This window comes from Scylla paramamosain, chromosome 39, assembly GCF_035594125.1.
Source record: "Scylla paramamosain isolate STU-SP2022 chromosome 39, ASM3559412v1, whole genome shotgun sequence".
NCBI lineage: Eukaryota > Metazoa > Arthropoda > Malacostraca > Decapoda > Portunidae > Scylla > Scylla paramamosain.
Window position 1 is genome coordinate 10,158,677 of NC_087189.1, and position 27,334 is coordinate 10,186,010.

Genomic DNA, 27,334 nt, shown 5'->3' on the forward strand with positions numbered 1-27,334 from the left:
TCTGATTGGGGCAGAGCAAACTTGAGATTGTTCATTGCCTCAAAAACTCAATTCCTCCATCTATCAACTCGACACAACCTTATAGACAACTAGCCTCTGTTCTTCATTGACACTCAATTGTCCCCATTTTCTACACTGAATATCCTCGGTATGTCCTTTACTTATAATCTGAACTGGAAGCTTCACATCTCATCTTTAGCTAAAACAGCTTCTATGAAGTTAAGCGTTCTGAGACGTTTCCGCCAGTTTTTCTCACCCCCAGCTGCTACCTCTGTAGAAGGGCCTTATCCGTCCATCTATGGAGTATGCTTCACATGTCTAGGAGAGTTCCAATCATACTGCTCTTCTAGACAGGGTGGAATCAAAAGCTTTTTGTCTCATCAACTCCTCTCCTCTAACTGACTGTCTTGAGCCTCTCTCTCATCGCCGCAATGTTGCATCTCTAGCTGACTTCTACCGTTATTTTCATGCTATCTGCTCTTGTAATCTTGCTAACTGCATGCCTCCTCTCCTCCCTCGGTCTTGCTGCACAAGACTTTCTTCTTTTTCTCACCTCTATTCTGTCCACCTGTCTAACGCAAGAGTTAACCAGTATTCTCAATCATTCATACCTTTCTCTGGTAAACTCTCGAACTCCCTGCCTGCTTCTGTATTTCCACCTTTCTATGACTTGAATTCCTTCAAGAAGGAGGTTTCAAGACATTTATCCTTCAATTTTCGACTACCACTTTGGACCCTTGTATGGGAATGGCATTTCAGTGGGCATTTTTTGTCCCTCCTACATAAAAGAAAAAAAAAACATGTAATATTCCTATAACACAATGAGTACTTATTTGATCACAGCAACTCTAAACAGAAATTGCTACAATACAGCCCTATCTTGCCCACCAGGAAGGTAACCCAGTAAAGGAAGAAAGTGGAGGTGCACTCACTTCAGGTTTCTGTCACTACATCAGGACAGCATGGAAGTACTCCATACTGGTGTTCACAACCCGAGGAGTGAGGTTGAGGGCTCTGTTGCTGTACTACATTTGGGTTGTCACTACTGCTCCTTACTATTCACTCAGCCACTTCTCCAGCATCATTAAGTAAGTACTGAAGAAGAAGAAGAATGTTCACATTGCTTCCTCTTGTTTATATAAAGCAGGTTTGTCTTACCACGGCATTATTTAACCTGCATAGTATGAGGTCTGTAAATATACGAACTATTCAAACCATTTCAGTATTATATTAAAGTATTTAAACACTGTCTTATGTCATCGCCTTTATTCTGTCTGGGACGCTTTATATATATATATATATATATATATATATATATATATATATATATATATATATATATATATATATATATATATATATATATATATATATATATATATATAGGGCATAACGCGATTTTCTAAAAATACTGAAAGAGGTGAAAGAATGTGTAATTCTAAGTAGGAAATGTTCAATAACCATCCATTTTAAGGATTTCTTTACCTATCAGAGGAGCTGAATATGTAAGAGACTCGCGGGTGTACTCTGTGTGTAACTATGAGGTGACTGACAGACGCTTGCATTGTTGCAGCCTCGGAGGTGCTACTTGGTCAAATTATGAATGGTTTAATGTTATTTTTTTGCAAGCTGTGGAATATTACAGTCTCTTATAACAAGACAAAATGATGTTAAAAACAAGTAATTTACTGGTAAGCATTACACGATAACATTATTCCGGTCTTTAAAAGTACTCCTGTAAAATGCTATGTAGCATCATCACTCAGCTGTTTTCAAGGTCGTTCGGATCTGCGTTCCCCCTGCTCCCTCACTTCGCTTGTATACCCCCCCTTGTAACAAAGTGGGAGATCGTGGTGCTGTTTACCACAGTCAGTCACTACCCAGCGCTTAGAAGAAACAGACGTATTGAGACGAGTACTAATATCTGACGGAGACTAGGGCGGTTTAAAAGTTAATCAGCTGCCTTAAGGGGGTAAGTGAGTCATTAATGGCCATACGCCTACTTATATAGAATAGGAGTCTCCATAGTAGTCTGCCAGAGAGGGAAGTTGTGCATAACACAGTCTGTACCTAGGAAGTCACTCCTCGCTGCATGTGTGTGTAGGCCTGCATGTATGTGTAGGCCGAGCTCATGCACAGGGAGCGGTGAATGATCCCCCTTTTGTGTTCGTGGGTACTTGTTTGTAGTAGTTTCTTGTGTGTCATGTTAGTGAGTTTGTTTTGACTATTACTGGTTGATGTAGCTCAGCTGTAGAGGACTTCAGTAATTAGCCGTGTAGTTAACTTTACTCCCTCCTCAGGTCCTGACAAGGCCTGCTGTCCAAAAGGTTATAAACGACACTACTTGGCTTTAGGAGGAGGAGGCAGTAGACACCTGCCGAAACGATAACTACTCCCAGTGAGGTCTAAAGCACTGTTCAGGGGGTGCTGTGAACTTATCATTAAACCCAGCTGTGACCTCACTGAACGTTTCCCTTTGTGTCTCACAACACAAGGGGGCAGTCACAGCCAGACAGGTGGAATCAAAAGCTTTTCGTCTCATCAACGTCTTCAGCCTCTCTCTCACCGCCGCAATGTTGCATATCTAGCAGTCTTCTACCGCTATTTTCATGCTAACTGCTCTTCTGATCTTGCTAACTGCATGCCTCCCCTCCTTCCGCGGCCTCACTGCAGAAGACTTTCTTCTTTCTCTCACCCTTATTCTGTCCACCTCTTTAACGCAAGAGTTAACCAGTATTCTCAATCATTCATCCCTTTCTCTGGTAAACTCTGGAACTCCCTGCCTGCTTCTGTATTTTCACCTTCCTATGACTTAAATTCCTTCAAGAGGGAGGTTTCAATACACTTATCCATCAATTTTTGACCACTGCTTTGACCCTATTATGGGACTGGCATTTCAGTGGGCATTTTTTTATTAGATTTTTGTTGCCCTTGGCCAGTGTCCTTCCTACATAAAAAAAAAAAGACTATAATACACTGTTGGACACTGGGTGGATTTGTTATGGAGGGCAGATTTCCAGCGAAGTGTTATACCTCACCTATATACGTGTTATTGTATGTTATAACTGTTTTTCCTAAATGTGTGTCTCGATCCTTTCACAGCTGTGGGTGTTAAGTGTTGCTAGAATATTTCCCTTGTCTGTAGGTAAGTAAAACAGACTGACGACTTCATTTAGTGTGACCTGGCGTTACGACTGTTGTAAAAAGGGTGCAGGAGTCACAAGGGACCCTGTACACCTGTATTTGAGCCCTGCAGTGAGTCCACGAAGGAAGTGGTTCAGGGAGTGGTCCCCGAACCACATCCACATAATATATATATATATATATATATATATATATATATATATATATATATATATATATATATATATATATATATATATATATATATATATATATATATATATATATATATATATATATATATATATATATATATATATATATATATATATATATATATATATATATATATATTATACACAAGATAAAATTCCGACCTATATTACAGGTGAACAGGGAAAGCATCCAGAGTTTCCTTGCTTCCTTTGTTTCTTGCAACTTTATACCTTCACTTAAAAATATATAAATAAGATTTAGCAAAACGCTCTTAAAGATACTTTTTTAAAATTATGAAAGCAAAGCCCTAACCCTTGAGGAGCACAGCAATATAAGTAAACAAAGACAGAACTATGAGGTGAAGGTATACAACGGCATGTTAACTAAAAAAAAAATAAGAAACAAACAACAAATGTTGAGTAGAAACAATAGGGATATATGTGGACATAATGGATAGACACAGATATTAATAAAAAAAAAAAAAAGTTGAATAAAAAAAAAAAGTGTAGGTAAGTAAACCGACCTGATAAATTTTCGTTGGAAGGTGGGTAAGGACTGATAGAGGGAAACTTGGTATTGTTCAGTGCTTCAAAATCTCATTTCCTCCATCTACCAACTCGACATAACCTTCCAGACAACTGTCCTCTCTTCTTCAATGACACTCATCTGTCCCCCTCCTCTACACTGAAAATCCTCGGTCTGTCCTTTTCTCATAATCTTAACTGGAAACTTCACATCTCATCTCTATCTAAAAAGGCTTCTATAAAATTAGGCATTCTTACTTGTCTCCGCCTGTTTTTCTTGCCCTTCCAGCTGCTAACTCTGTACAGAGGCCTTATCCGTGTCCATGTATGGAGTACGCTTCCCATGCCTAGGGGGGTTCCACTCATACCGCTCTTCTAGACAGGGTGGAATCAAAAGCTTTTCGCCTCATCAACTCCTCTCCCCTAACTGACTGTCTTCAGCCTTTTTCTCATCGTCGCAATGTTGCATCTCCTACTATCGTCTACCGCTATTTTAATGCTAACTGCTTTTATGATCTTGCTAACTGCATGCCTCCCCTCCTCCCGCCACCTTGCTGCACAAGACTTTCTTCTTTTTCTCACCCCTATTCTGTCCATGTTCTCTGGTAAACTCTGTAACTCCTTGCCTACTTCTGTATTTTCACCTTCCTATGACCTGAACTCCTTCAAGATGGAGGTATTAAAACACTTATCCTTTAATTTTTGAGTACTGCTTCGGACCCTATTCGTGGACCGGGATCTCAGTGGGATTTTTTTTTTTTTCATTAAATTTTTGTTGCCCTTGGCCGGTGTCCCAACTACAAAAAATTAAAAAAATAAAAATAAATAAATAAATATATATATATATATATATATATATATATATATATATATATATATATATATATATATATATATATATATATATATATATATATATATATATATATATATATATATATATATATATATATATATATATATATATATATATATATATATATATATATATATATATATATATATATATATATATATATATATATGGCTAAACAGTAGTGTTAGTTTGTTTTGGTGTGGCCGTCAGAAATGTTATTGGTACATCGGCGATAACAGCTCGGTTTTCTCCTAATTATTTATCTTCTTGGCACATGGTATGGCTATATCATCACTTTCGTGAAAGGAAACATACCAGCAAAGCCAGTATATTACTACTGGCTGATGAGTTTGGAGAGCGCAGGGAAGTTTAGCCGAAAGTCTGGGAGCATGTCTGCTCACCACCACCACCACGAAAGAGGAGTTAGCAAAATCTGAAAAGCAGTTGGCATGATAATGGCATAATAATGGTAGAAGATAGCAAGAGATGCAACATTGCGGTGATAAGAAAGAAACTGAAAACAGACTGTTAGAGTAGAGGAGCTGATAAGACGAAAAATTTTTGTTTCCACCCTATTTAAAGGAGCGATAGAAATGGAAACTCCCCATACATTTGAAGCATACTCCATACATGGACGGATACAGTCCTAGTACAGTTAATAGCTGGGGAACGGCGGTAAGAAAAACTGGCGGGGATAACTCAAGGTGCCTGACTTCTAAGCAGTTGTTTTAGCTAGAGATGATATGTGAAGTTTTTCACAAGTAAAGGACAAACCAAGGATGTTTAGTGTAGAAGGGGGCAGTTGAGTATCACTAAAGAAGAAGGGATAGTTATCTAAAAGGTTGTGTCTAGTTGATAGATGGAGGAACTGATTTTTTGAGGCATTGATTAATACTAAATTTGCTTTGCCCCAATCAGAAAAAAAAGCTGTCATTTTCAAACCTTCATAAAACTTCTATCCTCTTCACTGTAACTTTATCTCAAGTTTCCTTTCTGAACGTTCTTTGTGATGTCGTAGACTGGCATTGTTCTCCTCAGTCTTTTGATTTTTCACGCTAACTGATCCTGCTAACTGCATGCTTTCCTTCCTTTTGCAGCCTTGTTGCACAAGAATTTCTACTTCTTCTCACCCCTATTTTATCTCTCTGTCTAAAGCATTTTTTTTTTCTGGTAAATTCTGAAACTCCTTGCCTGGTTCTTTATGTCCATCTTTATATGATTTGAACTCTTTCAAGAGGGAGGTTTCAAGACACTTATCCTGTAATATTTGATGATTCCATTTGACTTTACTTTGAGAACTGGCATTCAAGTGGATTTTTTTTTTTTCAAATTTGTACTGCCTTTGGCCAGCGGCTATCATGCCCCAAAAAAATATCGCATTTTGTTACAGTGGTGGTTGATTTCATCCGTGTTTTTGTCTCGAATTGACTAATGTAACATTAAAAAATAAATAAATACATAAAAATTCCACAATTCTGCTATGTGTTTTCAGTACAAACGACTACGTGTACAGCTTCCTGTCTGCGGCTGTGGAGGTGCCTGCCTACCTTGGTCTGTGGCCGGCCATCACCTACCTGGGCAGAAGAGTGACTCTCGCAATGCTTTTACTGCTCACTGGAACTTGCGTCTCTGTTGTGACACTTTTCTTGATACTCCAGGATGAAGGTTTGTTTAAATCTAAATGTATAATTTCCCCACTACTTATATTGACGATGTGGCGTGATGCTCAGGTATGTAGGTCTTGAGGATGGAGATTTTCTATTTACGTAAAATTGTTCGTGTCATGATGAAAAGACAGATCTAACAAGGATAAGTCGCCTAAGAGCGACTTATCCTTATTACTGGTTGGTAATGTCTCTGGTGTCAGTTCCTGCCGAGTTGAAGGTGTTCTTCTCCCTGAGTGGCAAGATGGCCATCACAGCGAGCCTGCAATTAGTGTGGGTGTTCACCGGCGAGCTCTTCTCCACCAATCACAGGACGCGTATTGTTGGGGAGGCCAGCATGATTGCGAGGGTCGGCAGCATGATGGTTCCTTACATCAATGACCTTCTGGTACGAATGTGTAGCTCTTCATTAGTTCTATTTGACTGTGAAAAAGATTATTCAAGTAGGTGATACTGCTGGAGACTAAGCATGATGCAATGTTTTCAGGGCCGTGTGTACCCGTGGGCGCCCGGTGCAATGCTGAGCGTGGCAGTGATCATCGCCGCAGGATTGGTTTTTCTTCTGCCGGAGACTGCCAACCGTAAACTCACTCAGAATGAAAATGAGGAATTCACGGAGCCGGAAACTTCCAACCTTAGACCCACTCAGAATGAATATGAGAAAGTAACGGAAGAGGAGATCAGCCTTTCTGTCATCTGACCAACAAGAAATGTAAAGAACACTGGCAGGCGCTAGGAAGTTTTCATGATTCCTCTCATCTGGAATACCAATCAAGCTTAGATCTCTGATAGTAAAAGTTTATTGCCTGAAATGTATTTGCCAAATCAGTTAAAATTAAAACTACCAAATGTAATAAAAATTAATTTGCCAAACTAAATGAAGCTCAAGTACAGTTCATAATTTAGTATCCACATGGTGATGACAATAAAACGTCCTTCCTGCAACAACTTTCTAATGTTAACCAAAGCAGCATTCACTGCTTCTGGTGTACCTACCTGTCTGTTGGGCATCTCTCCTCCTCTAAGTCTCTCTTTTCCTCTTTGAGGGGTAAATATTTATGGCTTTAATGTTCCACTGTGTTCTGCTTCCTGTATTCTCTTTACTAACCAGAGCTGGCTGTTGTGTTTGACTCCACAATCAATCCGTTCTGGCGACAACCTTGTAATTTTCCACCATCTTTATGATTTAATTTATCTGTGCCTTACATCAGTCATTTTCGTACTGACTGGAAAACCGTGACAGTCTTTCAATATTTAACTTAATATGAAGTGCATTTCAATTTATTAATCTTATGGTAAATTTTCCACCAAAGCAAATCACGAAGCACAACAGTCATTTACTGTAACTGTTTACTTGTTAAATGTTATTTGTTACTGTAGCTGTTATTGCTTAACGTCAGTAACCATGACTTGTTGGTCCAGGTCGCAGTGTCTTGCAATGCTTCCATTTTGAATTATGATGCTTGAGTGAAGATAGTACAATGAACCAGTTCAACTATAACGGAAATTAGAAGTGTGTAGTACTAGTAGGCTAATGAATGGTGCCTGGATTCACTGATGAGTTACGAATCTTATAAGTACTTAAGAAATTCGCATCACCTTTAATGATGAGTCACTAAACACAACTTCTTAAGGTACCCGCTTTCTTCCTCAAGTTAAGAACAATTGTAGTGACTACATCAGACGGCGCGATCCTAATATATGAACGTTTCATCTCCACTATACAACCCACAAAAATTTTTTTAAAAACTGACACATGGAATTGCAAGTTGAATTAGCATATGACCGTCCAGTGAGGAGAGAGAGGGTGTTTAGAAATTTCTTAAGAACTTAATGTGGATAATGAGCACCTCCTGAGATAGTGTATGTTTCTGAAGAGGGAAATACTGGAGTAATGAACTTTCTCCATACATTAAGCAGATGAAGATGACGAAAGGCATGAAAGAGGAACGAAGCATAAGAGGAAAGAACACAAGGAAGAGAAAGGGAAAATGGAAGAAGGAAAAGCATCAAGAATGGTTTTGAACCTAAACGAACACTATTTTCCTGTATAAATTATAGCTTGAATAATTTTAACCTGCAATATGCTATCGAGAATATGTATCTACGCTGAAAACCATGTTTTCAAACAATATTTTTTTTGTATAAATCTGTATCAGTTTTAATTTCGCGAATGTTAAGCCATTACAAGTGACATTATGTACGTTGGAAGTAAACTTATGGCCTAATTGTATATATATTATGGAAATGAGAAAATATGTAGCCTTCCATTTACCTTAATATATTAAATCTTATTTGATTTCCACCAGTTGTAATATGGTGTCTCTTTCAGTGTTTAGACCGCTGAGATTGGTTGAGAAAAAATGTCAACAAACACACCAGGGTCATCTGTCGGCCACAGTAATGTTACCGTAGAGATCGTAAGTCTAAAATGGCAGGCTGAAAGGTTGAAAGGAGGAGGCAGTAGGCACCTGCCGAAACTATAATTACTCCCAATGAGGTCTAAAGCACTGGATCAGGGGGTGCTGTAACCTCACTGAACGTTTCCCTTTGTGTCTCACAACACAAGGGGGCATTCACAGTCTGCCCTCTAAAGACAACTCTCTTCCTCCACACAAAACTACAAGCACCTAATAACACACACACACCCTTCACTCAAAATTTCAAAATTATCATGGCGACTCCTACACCTGCCTCGGGGTCCCCATCTGGGGAGGGATCCACAAATGTCCAGAGGGACTGCCCTTCTGACGACGACCCGAAGTGTCTTGACACCCCCCTCAACTTTTTCTTCATTAACCTCTGAACCATTCGTGGTTTAAGATCTAATTTTCAACCAGTAGAACACCACATCATCTCTTCTAAACCTCATCTTCTTTTCCTCACTGAAACTCAGGTGTCTGAGGCAACTGACAATAGCCCCTTTTCTGTTCCCTCATACTTTCTCTATCCTCATTTTTCATCTAAAGCTACTGGTGATCTTCTGGCTTTCCTTACTGAGTCTTGGTCATCCTCTTTTAGAGATTTTGGTGAAACTTTAGCTTTTGCCTTGGACACATCAAAAGCTTTTGATATAATTTGGCATAAGGCTTTGATTTCCAAACTACCCTCTTATGGCTTCTATCCTTCTCTCTGTAACTTCATCTCAAGTTTCCTTTCTGAACGTCCTATTGCTGCTTTGGTAGACGGTCACTGTTCTCCTAAATCTATTAACAGTGTTGTTCCTCAGGGTTCTGTCCTGTCACCCACTATCTACTTATTATTTATCAATGACCCTCTAAACCAAACTTCTTGTCCTATCCACTCCTTCGCTAATAATACCACCCTGCACTTTTCCACTTCTTTTCATAGACGTCCAACCCTTCAGGGAGTAAACATTTCACGCAGGGAAACCACAGAACACATGACTTCTGATCTTTCTAAAATTTCTGATTTGGGCAGAGTAAACTTGGTATTGTTCAATGCCTCAAAAATTCAATTCCTCCATCTATCAACTCGACACAACCTTCCAGACAACTATCCCCTCTTCTTCAATGACACTCAACTGTCCCTTTTTTCTACACTGAACATCCTTGGTCAGTCCTTTAATTATAATCTGAACTGGAAACTTCTCATCTTATCTCTAGCTAAAACAGCTTCTATGAAGCTAGGTGTTCCGAGACGTCTCCGCCAGTATTTCTCACCCCCGCAGCTGTTAACTCTGTACAAGGGCCATATTCGTATGTATGTATGTATGTAGTATGCTTCACATGTCTGGGGGGGTTCCACTCATACCACTCTTCTAGATAGGATGGAATCAAAAGCTTTTCGCCTCATCAACTCATCTCCTCTAACTGACTGTCTTCAGCCTCCCCCTTATCGCTGCAATATCTCTAGCTGTCTTCTATCCCTATTTTCATGCTAACTGCTCTTCTGATCTTACTAACTACATGCCTCCCCTCCTCCCGCGGCCTCGCTGCACAAGACTTTCTTCTTTCTCTCACCCCTACTCTGTCCACCTCTCTAATGCAAGAGTTAACAAGTATTCTCGATCATTCATCCCTTTCTCTGGTAAACTCTGGAACTCCTTGCCTGCTTCTGTATTTCCACCATCCTATGACTTGAATTCCTTCAAGAGGGAGGTTTCAACACACTTATCCTTAAATTTTTTATGACCGCTTTGGACCTTTTCTGGGACTGGCACCTTAGTGGGCTTTTTTTTTTCTATTGTATTTTTGTTGCCCTTGGCCAGTGTCTCTTACATAAAAAAAATATATATATATATATATATATATATATATATATATATATATATATATATATATATATATATATATATATATATATATATATATATATATATATATATACTCGTATATATATATATATACGAGTATATATATACATATAAAGCTTACGAGGGCTTTGCTAAAAAGAGAGTTCGTACGGAGGGACGTATTATTTTTTATTTTTTTTTACTTTGTAAATTGATACCGTTAGTGAATCTTGATGCTGACTTTTATACCTAGATACTGGACACGCTGCATTGTTGGCGATGACTTGCTGGAAATCATGTTGTTCTTTGATATTTCAATCATCATACTTGAATAATCACGCACTCAATCTTCTAACACACAGAAAAATTACCTGGAGACCTTCTAACCACAGTCTTGACATGATTTATCATTGTGACTTTTTCTACCCACTCACTCAACACGTCATCATTGATCAGCAACCTAACAAAGTAACACCGCTATTGCAAAATGCTCGTAAACTTGTTGAGATAGATCAGATTATGTGAACCTTTTCCTTCCGCTCAGTCTGTATGAGTCATTCTGCTTAACAAATAATGAAATAGGTTTACAATTTTGCCTCAAGTTTCTTCAGGAAATGTGTTGTTTCATAAAATGCGCTTTCATAATATGGGCCAATGTTAAGAAATAAAAAATTCAAAGTCTTTTCCCTAATACATGAGTCTGTTACAAAATTCTGCAGAAAGGATTATTTGTGTGTATTGGGTTTACACGAACACATTACTGAGCACGCAGTAAAATGCAAAAATGATTTCTGTAGAGGGAGAGAACAAGATGACAGGGGAAGAAACTCGAGAAGAGATCAATGGAGGAGGAGAGTAGGCAGTGTGGTTGCAAAATGTACTTTTCCAGAGCAATATATGTGACATCCCCGATCAATAACAGAAAACTCAGGCCCATGATAACAGAAGATGTTGTTTGAAGAGGCTGCCCACCAAAAGATGGTTGTGAGGGTGCCAGCCACTAGAGGTGGTTGTGAAGGTGCCCGGCACTAGTGGTGGCTATGCAAAGAATAATATCGTCGAATTTTGCACCATCCATGGAACAATGAGGAAATATTTGCGAGTGGGATGCCTGATGATCATGACCAGTCTTGGTCTGCAGTAAAAAAAAAATAAGTAAGATTAATAAATAAGTAAATATAAAGAAGGAGATAGAAAATCTTATCAAAAGCTTACTGGCTAAGCTTTGGTAAGTGTGAGTAATGTAGACGCGGAGAGGATTTTTTCCCACGTAAACGCCGTCAAGAGAAAGGTACGCAACATAGTGAAATTGAAAAAGCTTGAAATAATTCTACGAATATGTACCGCTCTTATCATGATAGGGAAGTACTGCAAGGACTTGAAAGTCACAAATAACATGTTTGATAAATTTTCTGTGGACATGTATAACCAAATGCGTAAAGTAGACAGCACTGACAATATCACCTTAGATGCTCTATTCAATTAAGTAACCTAAGCAATATTGCACTGCAACCTGCAAGCTGCACTTGGTAAGTTATAGAGTTTCTAATTTTCTAATTGATCCTTATTAATAACGCTAATTTAATTTGTTTACTGCCTATGACATGGCGGACCTTTCTTAAAACACACACACACACACACACACACACACACACACACACACACACACACACACACACACACAAATAAACATAAGTTTATCTTGTGTGTCTGTCTTTGTAGGTGAGTGTGTATATATATATATATATATATATATATATATATATATATATATATATATATATATATATATATATATATATATATATATATATATATATATATATATATATATATATATATATATATATCGATAAGCTAGAAGCGATTCAGGAAATTTAATAATAAAACGTTCAGTTAGGCTATGATTCTTCGTAGACTTGGTAATCGCCCACTCGTGAGACTTGGCAACCCTGCAGACTGAAGTTGGCTAGAACGAAGACGTACCGCTGCTCCTCTAACCGTCTGCCATTATCATGTAGCTGTCTGGTTCGGAATTCTTTTTGCTTTTTTTTGTCTTGCTCCTCCTCCTTCTTTCCTGGTGGAAAGTACGTGTACCGACAGTAATGGTGATACGTATATGCGTGCTTGCTGATGAACTTGTGCCTAACTCAGTAAAGTTAAAGAAGTGATCCCATGTTTCCCTGTTTGTTTCCTTTCCCGTGTGATGCCTTGTGTCCGTGTCCCGCTTCATAATCCTTCCCACGCGGCATACCCAGCGTGGTGATATGTGACCCTTACTGACTTTCTAGTGAGCGCTGCTGAGTGAGTAAAATGAAGGAATAAAACCTGCTTATCGAATCATCATTAAAAATAGTTCTGCATTTCCTCAACAAACCAATCTTCTGGGAAATCAGAGATGTTATCCTAATGTGATTTTCAAGTCAGTTTGGAGTCCAGCAGTATACCAAGAAGGTTTAAGGAATACACAAATTGATTACTTGATTGTTATTTACAGTATCCTGATGTGGGGGACAGGGAGTTCTTGAACGGCTAAAGATAATGCTACTGGTCTTGGCAGGATTTAATTTAATGTTATAATGCCGACACCGAGAGAAGATAACTTAAGATCAGAAATAAGTTTTGTGGCTGCAAGATATCTTCTTGACGGATCAGGAATATGACAGAATAAAGAGAAGTCATAAGGCATCCAATGCTATGAAATCCCATGACACATACCACTAGAATAAAAAAATAAAAAAGAGAGGCACAAGAATACTCCCTTGGGGAATGCCAGACGTGACACAAGAGAAACTACTAAAATAACCATTTATACCCACACATTGGTGACTGTCAGATAAAAAGTCAGATAATATACCATTAAAACGCCTGGAAGACGATTGACGAGCGATGCTGTAAGTAATGAAACAGAGGAAGAACCCCACACTTCTCGTACTTGGCTAATATTCAAATCGCTCTACCTAAAAACTTTGCGAGAGCTGAATAATTGTGCTATATACCGTTGAATAGGAAACTTTTTTTTGTGTTCAGTGGTATGTGCCTACTCCTGTTGAGACAAACAGAAGTTGGTGAAAATTGCAGAAAACTGACGTTCAGTTTATAAAATCGCATTTTCGACACCTACATTTTTGCAAGTTATCCATTGACTTCAGCCAATTTTCCTAGCTCTCATAAACCTGTCTTTGAAATCTGACACATACTTCACCACATTAGCAGGCTCCTCTGTCTCTAACCACTTTTCTTTCACCATCCTCAAAGGACCATTCACCTCAAATGGGCTGAAACCTGTTGACCCTTGCACATTGTCTCTCAACGCGAACAAAGTAAGTGGCAACGCCTCATCTCACTCAACACTCATTTCCTCACAATACATCCTGAGAGTGTTTTTCGGAGTCTGGTGAAATCTTTCTGCGCAACTCTGAGACAGGGGATGATAAGCACTCGATAGCTTCTGTTCAATCTTCAGGGGCCTTAGAACATGCGAGAACATTCCTTGAACATGCGAGAAGTGAAGCTACTTCCCTGATCTGACTGCAACACCTTAAGAATTCCTACCCGTGAGAAAATTTTCACCAGCTCCCTCACAATATTTTTGGAGTTCATACTCCTGAGGGGAATGGCCTCAGGAAACCTTATTGTTCAAAGGTTATACATTATATGACATTTATATATGACATTCCCGTCAGTTCACAAAGCACTAAAACCCTTTTACTCCCTCATAGGTCACTGAAATATTTTCCCCAGCTTCAGGAATTTCCCTAGACGCCGTCACTGCGTCATTAAACAGCAATTCTCGCACTTCACCTCCTCAAACCTCAGAAGACATCACCACCATCACCATAGATCACCTATAACACCATAACACCACCCGCAAAGACACCAATAAGGCCACAACACCACCGCAACCCCAACCATAAAATGGCGGCCTCTCATCCCGGCGCTACCCCTCAGAGCTACGTCACCGACGTAATTTACCAACCGAATTTCAGCAGGCTGGAGCACTTGGTAACACAAGACTCACAAACCTGATCCTGGATAACAGGGTTATACCACCACTAATACTATTATACCATCACTAATACCTCCACACACCCACTCAATCACCACACCACTACCCAAACTTATCCCCCTATAAAGCCACCCTTTGCGCTCCCCTCAGGGCCTCTATCGTTCTGAAGAATTTTCTGACTAAATACGAAAGCCAGTCATTTATCGCTTCTCGCTTCAACACATTCAACCTCAAATACACTTTTTCCCTTACAAATACATACATATAAAGAATTTAAATTATTAATAGAATAATACTACATGATATGAAATGAGTAAGTAAGACTTATACTAACTTATAACTAAGAATTAAAGATATGTTTACAAGGAAAACGGAACACGGGGAAAACTAAGAAAACGTGTTCCTATTTAGGGTAAACTTGGCCAATAACATAACACTTAAATAAACAATACATAAATTATACATTTTATCCCAGACGAAATGTTTCCTTGAAACTAAACCTATGGCCAATTAAACCGGTTAAAAAAAAAGAAAATTTTCTTCACTCCTTTCTTAAACTTTCTTTTTCTACACCTTCACAGAAACCTTTCGGTATTTTTTTTTTTTTTTAGGTAGGATAAAAAATATCATAACTTCTCCTTCCTCGTGAATCAAGGAGAAAGATGAATGGAATGCAGAGAAAGGATGCTTTGAAATCTTATTTAAGAAAATGAACAATGCTACCAATAAAGGAACCTTTGAGTTAATAGAAAAGCATACCAAAGATTTGCAGGCCTTAGTACTCCTGATTAACATCGCCATAATACAGGGAAAAGAGAGAGAGAGAGAAAAAAAAATGGATGTTCCTTGTAGTTAAGATCCGCTGGCAAGACAGTCTCAAAAAATAATTCAGATAATTGTACGGATGCTGAATGATGACTGATCTTATGCCTTCGGCAAAATTCAAACCAAAGCAAACCCAATAATAAGCAAAAAAGCCTTAGACAGTTTTAAAGCTATGTATCACTGGCAACAGTTTTTTTTTTTTTTTCATATATGAAAAACATATTCACTAGGAAGTAGTATGCTATATGGTTTACTGTTTAGGATAAAAGTATTTCTAATATAGTGTTTATTTTTTGGTACGGACAGCTGTTTCAGGGCATAGGTCATTTCTTCCAAGTTCCTTGGCTTTTCTGGCTGTTTTCGGAAAGTATCTACCGTTATTTTCATGCTAACTGCTCTTCTGATCTTGCTAACTGCATGCCTCCCCTCCTTCCGCGGCCTCCCTGCACAAAACTTTCTTCTTTCTCTCACCCCTATTCTGTCCACCTCTCTAACGCAAGAGTTAACCAGTATTCTCAATCATTCATCCCTTTCTCTGGTAAACTCTGGAACTCCCTGCCTGCTTCTGTATTTCCACCTTCCTATGGCTTGAATTCCTTCAAGAGGGAGGTTTCAAGACACTTATCCACCAATTTTGACCACTGCTTTGACCCTTTTATGGGACTGGCATTTCAGTGGGCATTTTTTTTTATTAGATTTTTGTTGCCCTTGGCCAGTGTCCTTCCTACATAAAAAAAAAAAAAAATCTTTCTCTTTTAAAGTTCCAGTATTTTTCAGCTTATATACTTCAAGTGACAGAAGGCGAATATTGTTACTGTAATATTTGTCTTAATGGAAACACGTTAGAGATCCATTCTATATGGTTGGGTCAATTGCCAATGGTGCAGCCGCCTCAAGATAACTTTAAACGGGATTTTTTTTAGAATGCCCTCAGCTAGCCAAGGATAGCTTAGGTTTGCTTAGGTTAGGTCACGTTTAGTTTGGCTAGGTTAGGCTGTCCCCAGGGGTTAGTTAGTTTCTCACTCATGAATTTTAGAGTGCAATGGTTATTAGTGCTTTTCAAATGATTGTAAAATTCATCTTTGCTTGAGGATCACTGGTTTTCTCTTCACAGGAGAGGGTTATATCAGTGAAACTCATGCCGTTAGCATGGCAGTTAAGCAAGTGAATTGTGGAATCATTTAGTGGTACAAGACAGTTAAGAGACTGTATGTGCCATTTAGATCAGTGAATTCTGCAGTCATGTATCTAAATTACCTTACCTTGCCGAAATGCTGTTCCTGTGACGTTAGCGATCATGGAACGGCAATCATCTATCCTATATGCCATCCCATCCTGACCTGGTCCACGGTGTTCCATCCTTTGTTAACACCTTCCAGCAAGGTCTCCTTTCTTTACCTTCCTTTTGCTCATCCTCCATAAATCCTCCCCACCAAGCAATCCCTTTCCATTCCTCCAGCTCTCAGGATGTGTTCCAAAAACTGTATATACAGCCAAGTGGTACTGGCAGCCGGAGGATAACACCACAGATAAAGAAAATATTAAGTTATACTACAGAAGCTTCATATCACAAAACTACAAAGCAGAAGAAAGAATAATAAAAGACATTATCTACAGAAACGTAAAACCTGTAGATGCAGAAAAAAAGACTCCAGCTCGCCATCTACTACAAAAGCATGAAAACATCAAATCTACTAATAAAGGATCGACCCACGCAGACAAGGACACCTTGGCAGCAAGACCACGTCATCTACGAGCACACCTGCACTTTTGAGGGCTGCGGACCTCAATCTTACATCGGGATGACGCGGACTATACTGTCGAGGCGCCTCACCTGTCATCTACAAGTCGGAGCGGTCAAGAATCACTACAGAACCGAACACAAGGGAAATATAACACGAAAGAACCTGGAAGAAGGAACAAAAATTTTTGACAACGAAAGAAAACCACGCCGATTACTATTTCAAGAAGCCATCTACATTACAAGTCCGGAAACGTCTATCAACACACGCACAGAATTTTCAAGTCCATCCCTCCCTGAAACGCAAAACACGGAAAACCCCCGCGCCGCCGATCAACCATTGAGAATATAAGGATGTCTACATGCTGCCTTGCCTCACTTCCCCTGAAGCTGTTCCCTTGGCAGGAACGAAAAGCCGCATACAAAAATTTAACTGTTGACAGCCCCTCGGGGTTCTTGCTGCTCAAAAAATATGATTAGTTAGACAAATAAAAAAAAAATATAAAAAACCAGCAGAAGCTGAACAATGCAGAAGTTGCAGTCGATTACAATCTCGTATGCCTAAAAGAGAATATATATATATATATATATATATATATATATATATATATATATATATATATATATATATATATATATATATATATATATATATATATATATATATATATATATATATATATATATATATATATATATATATATATATATATATATATATATATATATATACCAGAGAAAGGGATGAATGAGAATACCAGTTAACTATTGCATTAGAGAGCTGGACAGAATAGGGATGAGAGAAAGAATAAAGTCTTTTGCAGCGAGGCCGCGAGAGGAGGGGAGGTATGCAATTAGCAAGATCAGAAGAGCAGTTAGCGTGGAAATAGCAGTAGAAGACAGCAAGAGCAGCAAGAGATGTAACATTGCGGCGATGAGAAAGAGGCTGAAGAGTCAGAGGGGAGGAGTTGATAACACGTAAAGCATTTGTTTCCACCCTGTCTATAAACACGGTATGAGTGGAACCCCCTCAGACATGTGAAGCATACGTCATACATGGACGGATAAGGCCCCTGTGCAGAGTTACCAGCTGGAAGAGTGAGAAAAATTGGTGAAGACGTCTCAGAATGCCTAACTTCCTAGAAGTTGTTTTAACTAGAGATGAGATGTGAAGTTTTCAGTTTAGATTACACTATGTAACAAAATTTCACTTTTGTCTTGTCCTTGGCCCCAAACCATAATTTTCCATGTATTTCCATCTAAATAAAATAGAAAAAAAATATCCTAAAACTTTGTTTCTGGGGTTAAAACAATGAATTTACATTTTTGCATTATTTCATTATAGTATGGGTTGCTATTAGTTTTCATGTCATGTAAAGACTTTTGCAAAATCTCAGCTGCTTATATAATTGCTCTTCAAATGTTACAAATGAGTTAAAACTATGAAAGAAAGAATATAAAGTGTTCTTTTAGATTTTTTTTATTTTATTTTAATAAGATCATTCTCGAAGTGACCAGATCTTGCAAGAAATTTCTCATATTGGGAAGAGTTTGCTTACATTTCAGAAACCTTCTCAAATCTTACAGAATGTTCTACCAGACACTTAGAAGTTTCTAAAACATTTTAGAGCATTGTATTGAATTTAAACATTTACAGTATATTCTAGAACTTTCTAGAATGCAGTTCAAATATGTAGGAGTATCAAGAATTTTCTAGAATCTACGAGAATTTTCTAAAATGATTCTGAATATTCTAAAATAGGTTCAAGAATTTTCTAGAATGATTCTAAATATTCTAAAATAGGACAAAGAATATTCTAGAAAGATTAAGAACATTCTGAAACATATTAAAGAAAGACTAAGAATATTCTAGATTACTACTTGACAATATAAGTAGGGGCTTGCCGACCACCAATCAGTTCTGCTTTGCCTGCCTGAGAGGACATATCACAAGAGGTGAATTGGCATCAAGAGGCTGCAATTATTCCCCACATGCATTCTGCATGTGGAGAATGATGCATGTGCATGTGGTCAATTCATCGTGAACAGTTTACTTCCTGATGGGTTGGACGTCTATGAAAAGACATAGAAAACCGCAAGGTGGTATCATCAGCGTAGGAGTGAATAAGACAAGAAGTTTGGTTTGGAAGATTATTGATGAATAATAGGAAGAGAGTGAGTCACAGGGCAGAACTCTAAGGATCACCACTGTTAATATACTTGGAAGAACAGTGACCGTCTACTACATAAGCAAAACAGCGGTCAGAAAGAAAAGACTGAAGGTTGTGAAGTGATAGATATTTAAGAATCTTCCTGATGAGGATATATTCAAAGACTTTGGATAGGCAGGAAATTAAATCAATAGGACGGTATTTTGAGGGATTAGCACGGTCACGAAGAAGCTGCATGTAGGTAAACTTCCAGCAAGAAGGAAAGGTAGATTCTGACAGACAGACATGAAAGAGTTTGACTAGGCAAAGTGCAAGCACGGAGGCGCAGTTTCCGAGAACAATAGGAGGGACTCCCATCAGGTCCATAAGCCTTCCGAGGATTTAGGCCAGCGAGGGGACTGAGAACATCATTGCGAATAATATTAATAGGTAGCATGAAGTAGTCAGAGTATGGAGGAGAGGGAGGAACAAGCTGTGAGTCATCCAAGGTAAAGTTTTTACCAAAGGCTTGAGGGAAGAGTTCAGCTTTAGCGATAAATGTGATAGCAGTGGTGCCATTTGGCTGAAATGAGGGAGGGAAAAAAGGAGAAGCAAAGTTATTGGAGATGTTTTGGGCTAAATGCCAGAATTCACGAGGGGAGTTAGATCTTGAAAGATTTTGACACTTTCTATTAATGAAGGGGTTTTTGGCTAGTTGGAGAACAGACTTGGCATGGTTTCGAGCAGAAATATAAAACGCATGAGATTCTGGTGATGGAAGGCTCAAGTACCTTTTGTGGGCCACCTATCTATCATGTATGGCACGACAACAGGCTGCGTTAAGCCAAGGTTTGGAAGGATTTATGTCAAGAAAAACAGTGAGAAATGTACACCTCCATGCTAGACATGATCACCTCTATTATGCACTCGGTACACAAAGACAGGTCTCTGACACGGAAGCATTAGTTATTCCAAGGAAAATCAGCAAAATACCTCCTCAGGTCTCCCCAACCAGCTGAGGCAAGATGCGAGAGGCACCTCCGATTAGAGGGATCCTGAGAAGGGATTGGAGCGATAGGACAAGATATAGATAAGAGATTGTGATCGGAGAAACCCACTGGAGAAGATAGGAAAAGGTCAAGAATGGTGGACGTATCTCCAAGACGGTCAGGAATACTAGTAGGATGTTGCACCAATTACTCTAGGTCGTGGAGGATAGCAAGGCTAAAGGCTAGTTTAACAGGATGGCCAGTGAAAGGAGAGGAAAGACAAAGTTGGAGATGAACCATGAAGTCTCCATGAATAGAGATCTCCGCAAAGAGGAATAGTGTCACCATGTGCTCACTTTGGAAGTTAAGTAGGATGCCGCACAAATTGCTCGAGGTCGTGGAGGACAGCAAAGTTAAAGGCTAGTTCATCACAATGGTCAGCGATGGGAGAAGAAAGCCAGTGTCTCCAAGAATGGAGATCCCCATAAAAGGGAAAAGAGTAAGAATGTGTTGCACTCGGAAGTTAAGTAATCAAAGATTTTTTTATGGTCAGAGGAGTTAGGTGAGAGGTATACAGCACAGATAAATTAAGTTTGAGAGTGACTCTGTAGTCGTAGCCAATGGAAAACATGGAAGATTCAAGAGTGTGGGCACGAGAGCAGCTTAAGTCATTGCGTACATAGGCAACATCCAGGTTTGGACTGAAAATGAGGGTAGAGAAAGTAGGAGAGAACAAGATTGAACAGAGATTGAATATTTTTATTCATTAAGCGTTTGGAAGTTTGTGAATAAGACCGGTTTATTCGCAGGGGGCAGTTCTCTCATGGTGCAAGATAGTACATACATGATAATATGTAATCGTACATAGGAGAATCATAAGTAAATGTTATGCGCAGGAGTACACTTAATTAATTGTTAACAATGACACTGTAGAATAGGATGATAGTGCGTACGTTCACATTATCATATAGCACAAAACTGAGGACGTGCGTTCAGGCATTTGGGGCGCGTTGTTACAAATGTTTGGCAAAGTCACCCAAGGTGGGGGAGGGTACAGGGCTCTGTTGTCTCTGGGCACTGGCATACTGACAGTCCCTCAAATAATGCTCGAGTGTGTGCCACTCGGGAGGTGGGTTGAGACGGCAGTGTTTGGTCTCCTCTGAGGGAGTAAGACCGAGCTGCTAAGTTGGGACGACTCATTATAACCTAGCATCTCATAATAAACAGCTACACCACTCGTAAGCGTAGCTAAGCCGGATCCTGGACCTCAACACCTCACACCGCCGGATGGGGTGACAGGGCAGGGCTGAGCTGTCTGCCGCCGCGGTGATCAGCCACTGGATGCTTGCACTGCCGTGGCCACTCTCGACTTCCTGCTGCAGTCACCTCTCTGCCTGTTGTTTCACCTTGCCTCGCAGTCGTAGTAAGGTGCTGGGGATGGTGTGGGTTACTTCTGCACTCTGGCAAGCTTGCTTATCCAAAGCGTCTGCCTCCTCATTGCTAGGGATGCCGACATGTGACAGGACCCAAGTCACGGTGACGGTCCTGCCCATGTTGGGTAGCGCTTGGGTCGTAGTATGGATGACGTGTGTCGGGTGTATGTTGTCACAGCATTCTTTGTTGAGTGTGGCTATGGCAGTCATGGCATAGAGTCTGTAACGAGTGTGTTGATGTGTGAGCGTGCTCAAGCACCATGTTGATGGCTGCTAACTCGGCTTGGGTTGAGAGGTCACTCAGCCTGGCAACAGTAGCGGCGGCCAGGCCGTCACCGTCACCACCCCCTCCGCCTCCCCAACTGCACACAAAGACAGCACCTGATTTGCTACCAACGGAATCTACGAAGCCGTCGGTGTAGTAGATGGCATTGTGTAAAGCCCAGGTGCCATAGATCCTGTGTAGGCTTCCTGTCGGATTTCTGCTGTAACACATTGCTGCTTTTTCCGTACTTGCTCGTACTGCGTCCTCTCTTGCGGTGAGTGGCGAGTAGAACGTGCACGTGTTTGTTGTTCATGGTTGTTTTTAGGTGGAAGTTGGTGGTGATGTATTTGACCCTGTTCGCCGGTGAAGTTACGTGTGTTTGCGCCCTGATGTTTACAGCCTTGGTCCACCTTGTTGCTCCTAGGGTAGTCCTCAACGCTTCATTTTTTATTGCCTCCAGGGTTCTGGCGTCGCTGTTAGTGATGATGATGAGGACGGGGCTTGAGTAATGAACAAGGGAGCAGCGCACCAAGGCTTTGTATGCTCTTATGAACACAGCTCCTGATGCCCCCATGCCCTACCACCTGAATGACTAGAAGTTTGTTCCTCATGCCGCATTCGTCTTTATGGTATTTGACTAGCGCTTTGCAGCTGTTATTGCGGCTAACAAGAGCACCGAGATAACAGTGCGCGACCACCTACTGTATATCTCATCTAGACTACGCTGTGCAGTTCTGGTCCCCACATTACAGGAAAGATATAGGTCTATTAGAATCAGTACAGAGGAGAATGACTAAAAGGATACAGAGGATGAGGAGTATTCCTTACGAGGCGAGATTGAAGCTGTTAAATTTACATTCTTTAGAGAGACGTAGGTTATCAGGGGACTTGATAAAAGTCTTTAAGTGGTATAAGGGTTATAACAAAGGGGATGTAAGCAAAATTCTTAGGATCAGCAATCAGTATAGAACAAGAAATAACGGGTTCAAGCTTGAAAAATTTAGGTTTAAGAGAGATAGAAAAAAATTGGTTCTCAAATAGATTGGTAGATGAGTGGAACGGACTCAGTAATCATGTTTTTAGTGCTAAGACATTAGGGAGCTTTAAGAGAAGATTAGACGGGTATATGGATGAGGTAATAGATGGAAACAGGCAGGTATATTTCATACAGGGACTGCCACGTGTAAGCCTGGTCGCTTCTTGCAGCTTTCTTTATTTCTTATGTTCTTATGTTATCTTCCTCTTGGATCTGCAGCCTGCCCTCAGGATTGACACGCTTATTTGTCATCGCTGTTGTCTTGGCCTGGGAGATGTTGTGAGAGAGAGAGAGAGAGAGAGAGAGAGAGAGAGAGAGAGAGAGAGAGAGAGAGAGAGAGAGAGAGAGAGAGAGAGAGAGAGAGAGAGAGAGAGAGAGAGAACTGATTTGCTGTAGGATGTTAAAAACATATGGCCTGATTTTCAAGGAAATAAAACAACTAGGGTTATTTTTTCACATCTAATGTTTATTCTCTTAAGTTCATTATTCTGCATCAGTTTTGTGTGGTCATACTTCGTCGAGGAGCTTCTTGAACGGACGTAGGTAAGTAATTAGCAATTCTTTTCAGCCCAGAAGCTCAGTACAGTGGGACCGCGTGGTGACAGAGCTTATGAAGTCCCTCATTGCTGTAGGTGGTGGAGAATAGCAAAGTGAAAGGTTAGCTCACCCGGTTGGTCAGTGAAGAGAGAGGAAAGCCAAAGGTGATGGTGAACAATGAAACCTTCAAGAATGGAGATCTCCGCGAAAGGAAATAGAGTTCGGACTTTGAAAGTTAGTCTTTTTTTTTTCTTTTTTTTTAGTTAGATGAGTCAAGTGAGAGATAAACAACACAAATTAATTAAATGAGAGTGATTCTGCAGTCATAGACAGTTTGCAGAAAATTGGAAAATTCCGAGGCGTTGACATGCGAGCAAGTTAAGTCATTACGCACACAAACGTTATAAACATAAGGACAGAGGATAGAGAAGGAGCGACCAGAGAAGGGGTTACTGTCAATTGCCTCAGACACCTGTGATTCGGTAAGGAATGGAAGATGAGGCTTAGTAGAATATAGTGGTGTTCCACAGATTGAAAGAGCAGTCCGACGTGGGGACATATGTGGTCACCTCCCCAGAGAGCTGCGAGGCTAATGTAGGAGTTGCGGTATTAATAATTAAGAATTTTGAGTGAATGGTATTTTTTTTTTTTTATGTAAGAAGGGCACTGGCCAAGGGTAACAAAAGTCTAATAAAAAAAATGCCCACTGAAATGCCAGTCCCATAAAGGGGTCAAAGCAGTGGTCAAAAATTGGTGGATAAGTGTCTTGAAACCTCCCTCTTGAAGGAATTCAAGCCATAGGAAGGTGGAAATACAGAAGCAGGCAGGGAGTTCCAGAGTTTACCAGAGAAAGGGGTGAATGATTCAGAATACTGGTTAACTCTTGCATTAGAGAGGTGGACAGAATAGGGGTGAGAGAAAGAAGACAGTCTTGTGCAGCGAGGCCACGGAAGGAGGGGAGGCATGCAGTTAGCAAGATCAGAAGAGCAGTTAGTATGAAAATAGCGGTAGAAGACAGCTAGATATGCAACATTGCGGCGGTGAGAGAGAGGCTGAAGACAGTCAGTTAGAGGAGAGGAGTTGATGAGACGAAAAGCTTTTGATTTCACCCTGTCTAGAAGAGTAGTATGAGTGGAACCCCCCAGACATGTGAAGCATACTCCATACATGGACGGATAAGGCCCTTGTACAGAGTTAGCAGCTGGGGGGGTGAGAAAAACTGGCGGAGACGTCTCAGAACACCTAACTTCATAGAAGCTGTTTTAGCTAGAGATGAGATGTGAAGTTTCCAGTTCAGATTATAAGTAAAGGACAGACCGAGGATGTTCAGTGTAGAAGAGGGGGACAGTTGAGTGTCATTGAAGAAGAGGGGATAGTTGTCTGGAAGGTTGTGTCGAGTTGATAGATGGAGGAATTGAGTTTTTGAGGCATTGAACAATACCAAGTTTGCTCTGCCCCAATCAGAAATTTTAGAAAGATCAGAAGTCAGGCGTTCTGTGGCTTCCCTGCGTGATATGTTTACCTCCTGAAGGGATGGACGTCTATGAAAAGACGTGGAAAAGTGCAGGGTGATATCATCAGCGTAGGAGTGGATAGGACAAGAAGTTTGGTTTAGAAGATCATTAATGAATAATAAGAAGAGAGTGGGTGACAGGACAGAACCCTGAGGAACACCACTGTTAATAGATTTAGGAGAAGAACAGTGACCGTCTACCACAGCAGCAATAGAACGGTCAGAAAGGAAACTTGAGATGAATTTACAGAGAGAAGGATAGAAACCGTAGGAGGGTAGTTTGGAAATCAAAGCTTTGTGCCAGACTCTATCAAAAGCTTTTGATATGTCCAAGGCAACAGCAAAAGTTTCACCAAAATCTCTAAAAGAGGATGACCAAGACTCAGTAAGGAAAGCCAGAAGATCACCAGTAGAGCGGCCTTGACGGAACCCATACTGGCGATCAGATAGAAGGTTGTGAAGTGATAGATGTTTAAGAATCTTCCTGTTGAGGATAGATTCAAAAACTTTAGATAGGCAGGAAATTAAAGCAATAGGACGGTAGTTTGAGGGATTAGAACGGTCACCCTTTTTAGGAACAGGTTGAATGTAGGCAAATTTCCACCAAGAAGGAAAGGTAGATGTTGAAAGAGTTTGACTAGGCAAGGTGCAAGCACGGAGGCACAGTTTCGGAGAACAATAGGAGGGACCCCATCAGGTCCATAAGCCTTCCGAGGGTTTAGGCCAGCGAGGGCATGGAAAACATCATTGCGAAGAATTTTAATACATGGCATGAAGTAGTCAGAGGGTGGAGGAGAGGGAGGAACAAGCCCAGAATCGTCCAAGATAGCGTTTTTAGCAAAGGTTTGAGCAAAGAGTTCAGCTTTAGAAATAGATGTGATAGCAGTGGTGCCATCTGGTTGAAATAGATGAGGGAAAGAAGAAGAAGCAAAGTTATTGGATATATTTTTGGCTAGATACCAGAAATCACGAGGGGAGTTAGATCTTGAAAGGTTTTGACATTTTCTGTTAATGATGGAGTTTTTGGCTAGTTGGAGAACAGACTTGGCATGATTCCGGGCAGAAATATAAAGTGCATGAGATTCTGGTGATGGAAGGCTGAAGTACCTTTTGTGGGCCACCTTTCTATCATGTATAGCACGAGAACAAGCTGTGTTAAACCAACGTTTAGAAGGTTTAGGACGAGAAAAAGAGTGAGGAATGTATGCCTCCATGCCAGACACTATCACCTCTGTTATGCGCTCAGCACACAAAGACGGGTCTCTGACACGGAAGCAGTAGTCATTCCAAGGAAAATCAGCAAAATACCTCCTCAGGTCCCCCCAACTAGCAGAGGCAAAACGCCATAGGTACCTTCGCTTAGGGGGATCCTGAGGAGGGATTGGAGTGATAGGACAAGATAAAGATATGAGATTGTGATCGGAGGAGCCCAACGGAGAAGAAAGAGTGACAGCATAAGCAAAAGGATTAGAGGTCAGGAAAAGGTCAAGAATGTTGGGCGTATCTCCAAGACGGTCAGGAATACGAGTAGGGTGTTGCACAAATTGCTCTAGGTCATGGAGGATAGCAAAGTTGTAGGTTAGTTCACCAGGATGGTCAGTGAAGGGCCAAAGCTGGTGGTGAACATTGAAGTCTCAAAGAATGGAGATCTCTGCAGAAGGGAAGAGGATCAGAATGTGCTCCACTTTGGAATTTAAGTAGTCAAAGAATTTCTTATAGTCAGAGGAGTTAGGTGAGAGGTATACAGCACAGATAGATTTAGTATGAGAGTGACTCTGTAGTCGTAGCCAGATGGTGGAAAACTCGGAAGATCCAAGAGCATGGGCACGAGAGGAGGTCAAGTCATTGCGCACATAAACGCAGCATCCAGCTTTGGATCGAAAATGAGAATAGAGAAAGTAGGAGGGAACAGAAAAGGGGCTACTGTCAGTTGCCCCAGACACCTGAGTTTCGGTGAGGAAAAGAAGATGAGGTTTAGAAGAGGAGAGGTGGTGTTCTACAGATTGAAAATTAGATCTTAGACCGCGAATGTTGCAGAAGTTAATGAAGAAAAAGTTGAGGGGGGTGTCAAGACACTTAGGGTCGTCGACAGAAAGACAGTCCGACCTGGGGACATTTATGGTCCCCTCCCCAGATAGAGACTCCGAGGCTGGTGTAGGAGTCGCCATGATGATTTAAAATTTTTTGAATGAAGGGTG

At 40.3% G+C, this 27,334-nt stretch overlaps 1 protein-coding gene across 4 annotated transcripts in view; it reads left to right on the forward strand.

The window, feature by feature from the left end:
* Positions 1 to 8,120, forward strand: part of LOC135092158 (organic cation transporter protein-like) — a 108,588-nt gene extending 100,468 nt beyond the window's left edge. For all 4 annotated transcript variants that reach the window (XM_063990428.1, XM_063990431.1, XM_063990429.1 and 1 more), the window contains 4 exons: positions 892 to 1,088; positions 6,212 to 6,384; positions 6,587 to 6,771; positions 6,871 to 8,120. In XM_063990428.1, coding sequence (XP_063846498.1) covers positions 892 to 1,088; positions 6,212 to 6,384; positions 6,587 to 6,771; positions 6,871 to 7,083 — 768 coding nt within the window. In that variant the 3' untranslated portion in view covers positions 7,084 to 8,120. The remainder of the gene's footprint in view (positions 1 to 891; positions 1,089 to 6,211; positions 6,385 to 6,586; positions 6,772 to 6,870) is intronic.
* The last annotated feature ends 19,214 nt before the right edge of the window (positions 8,121 to 27,334 follow it).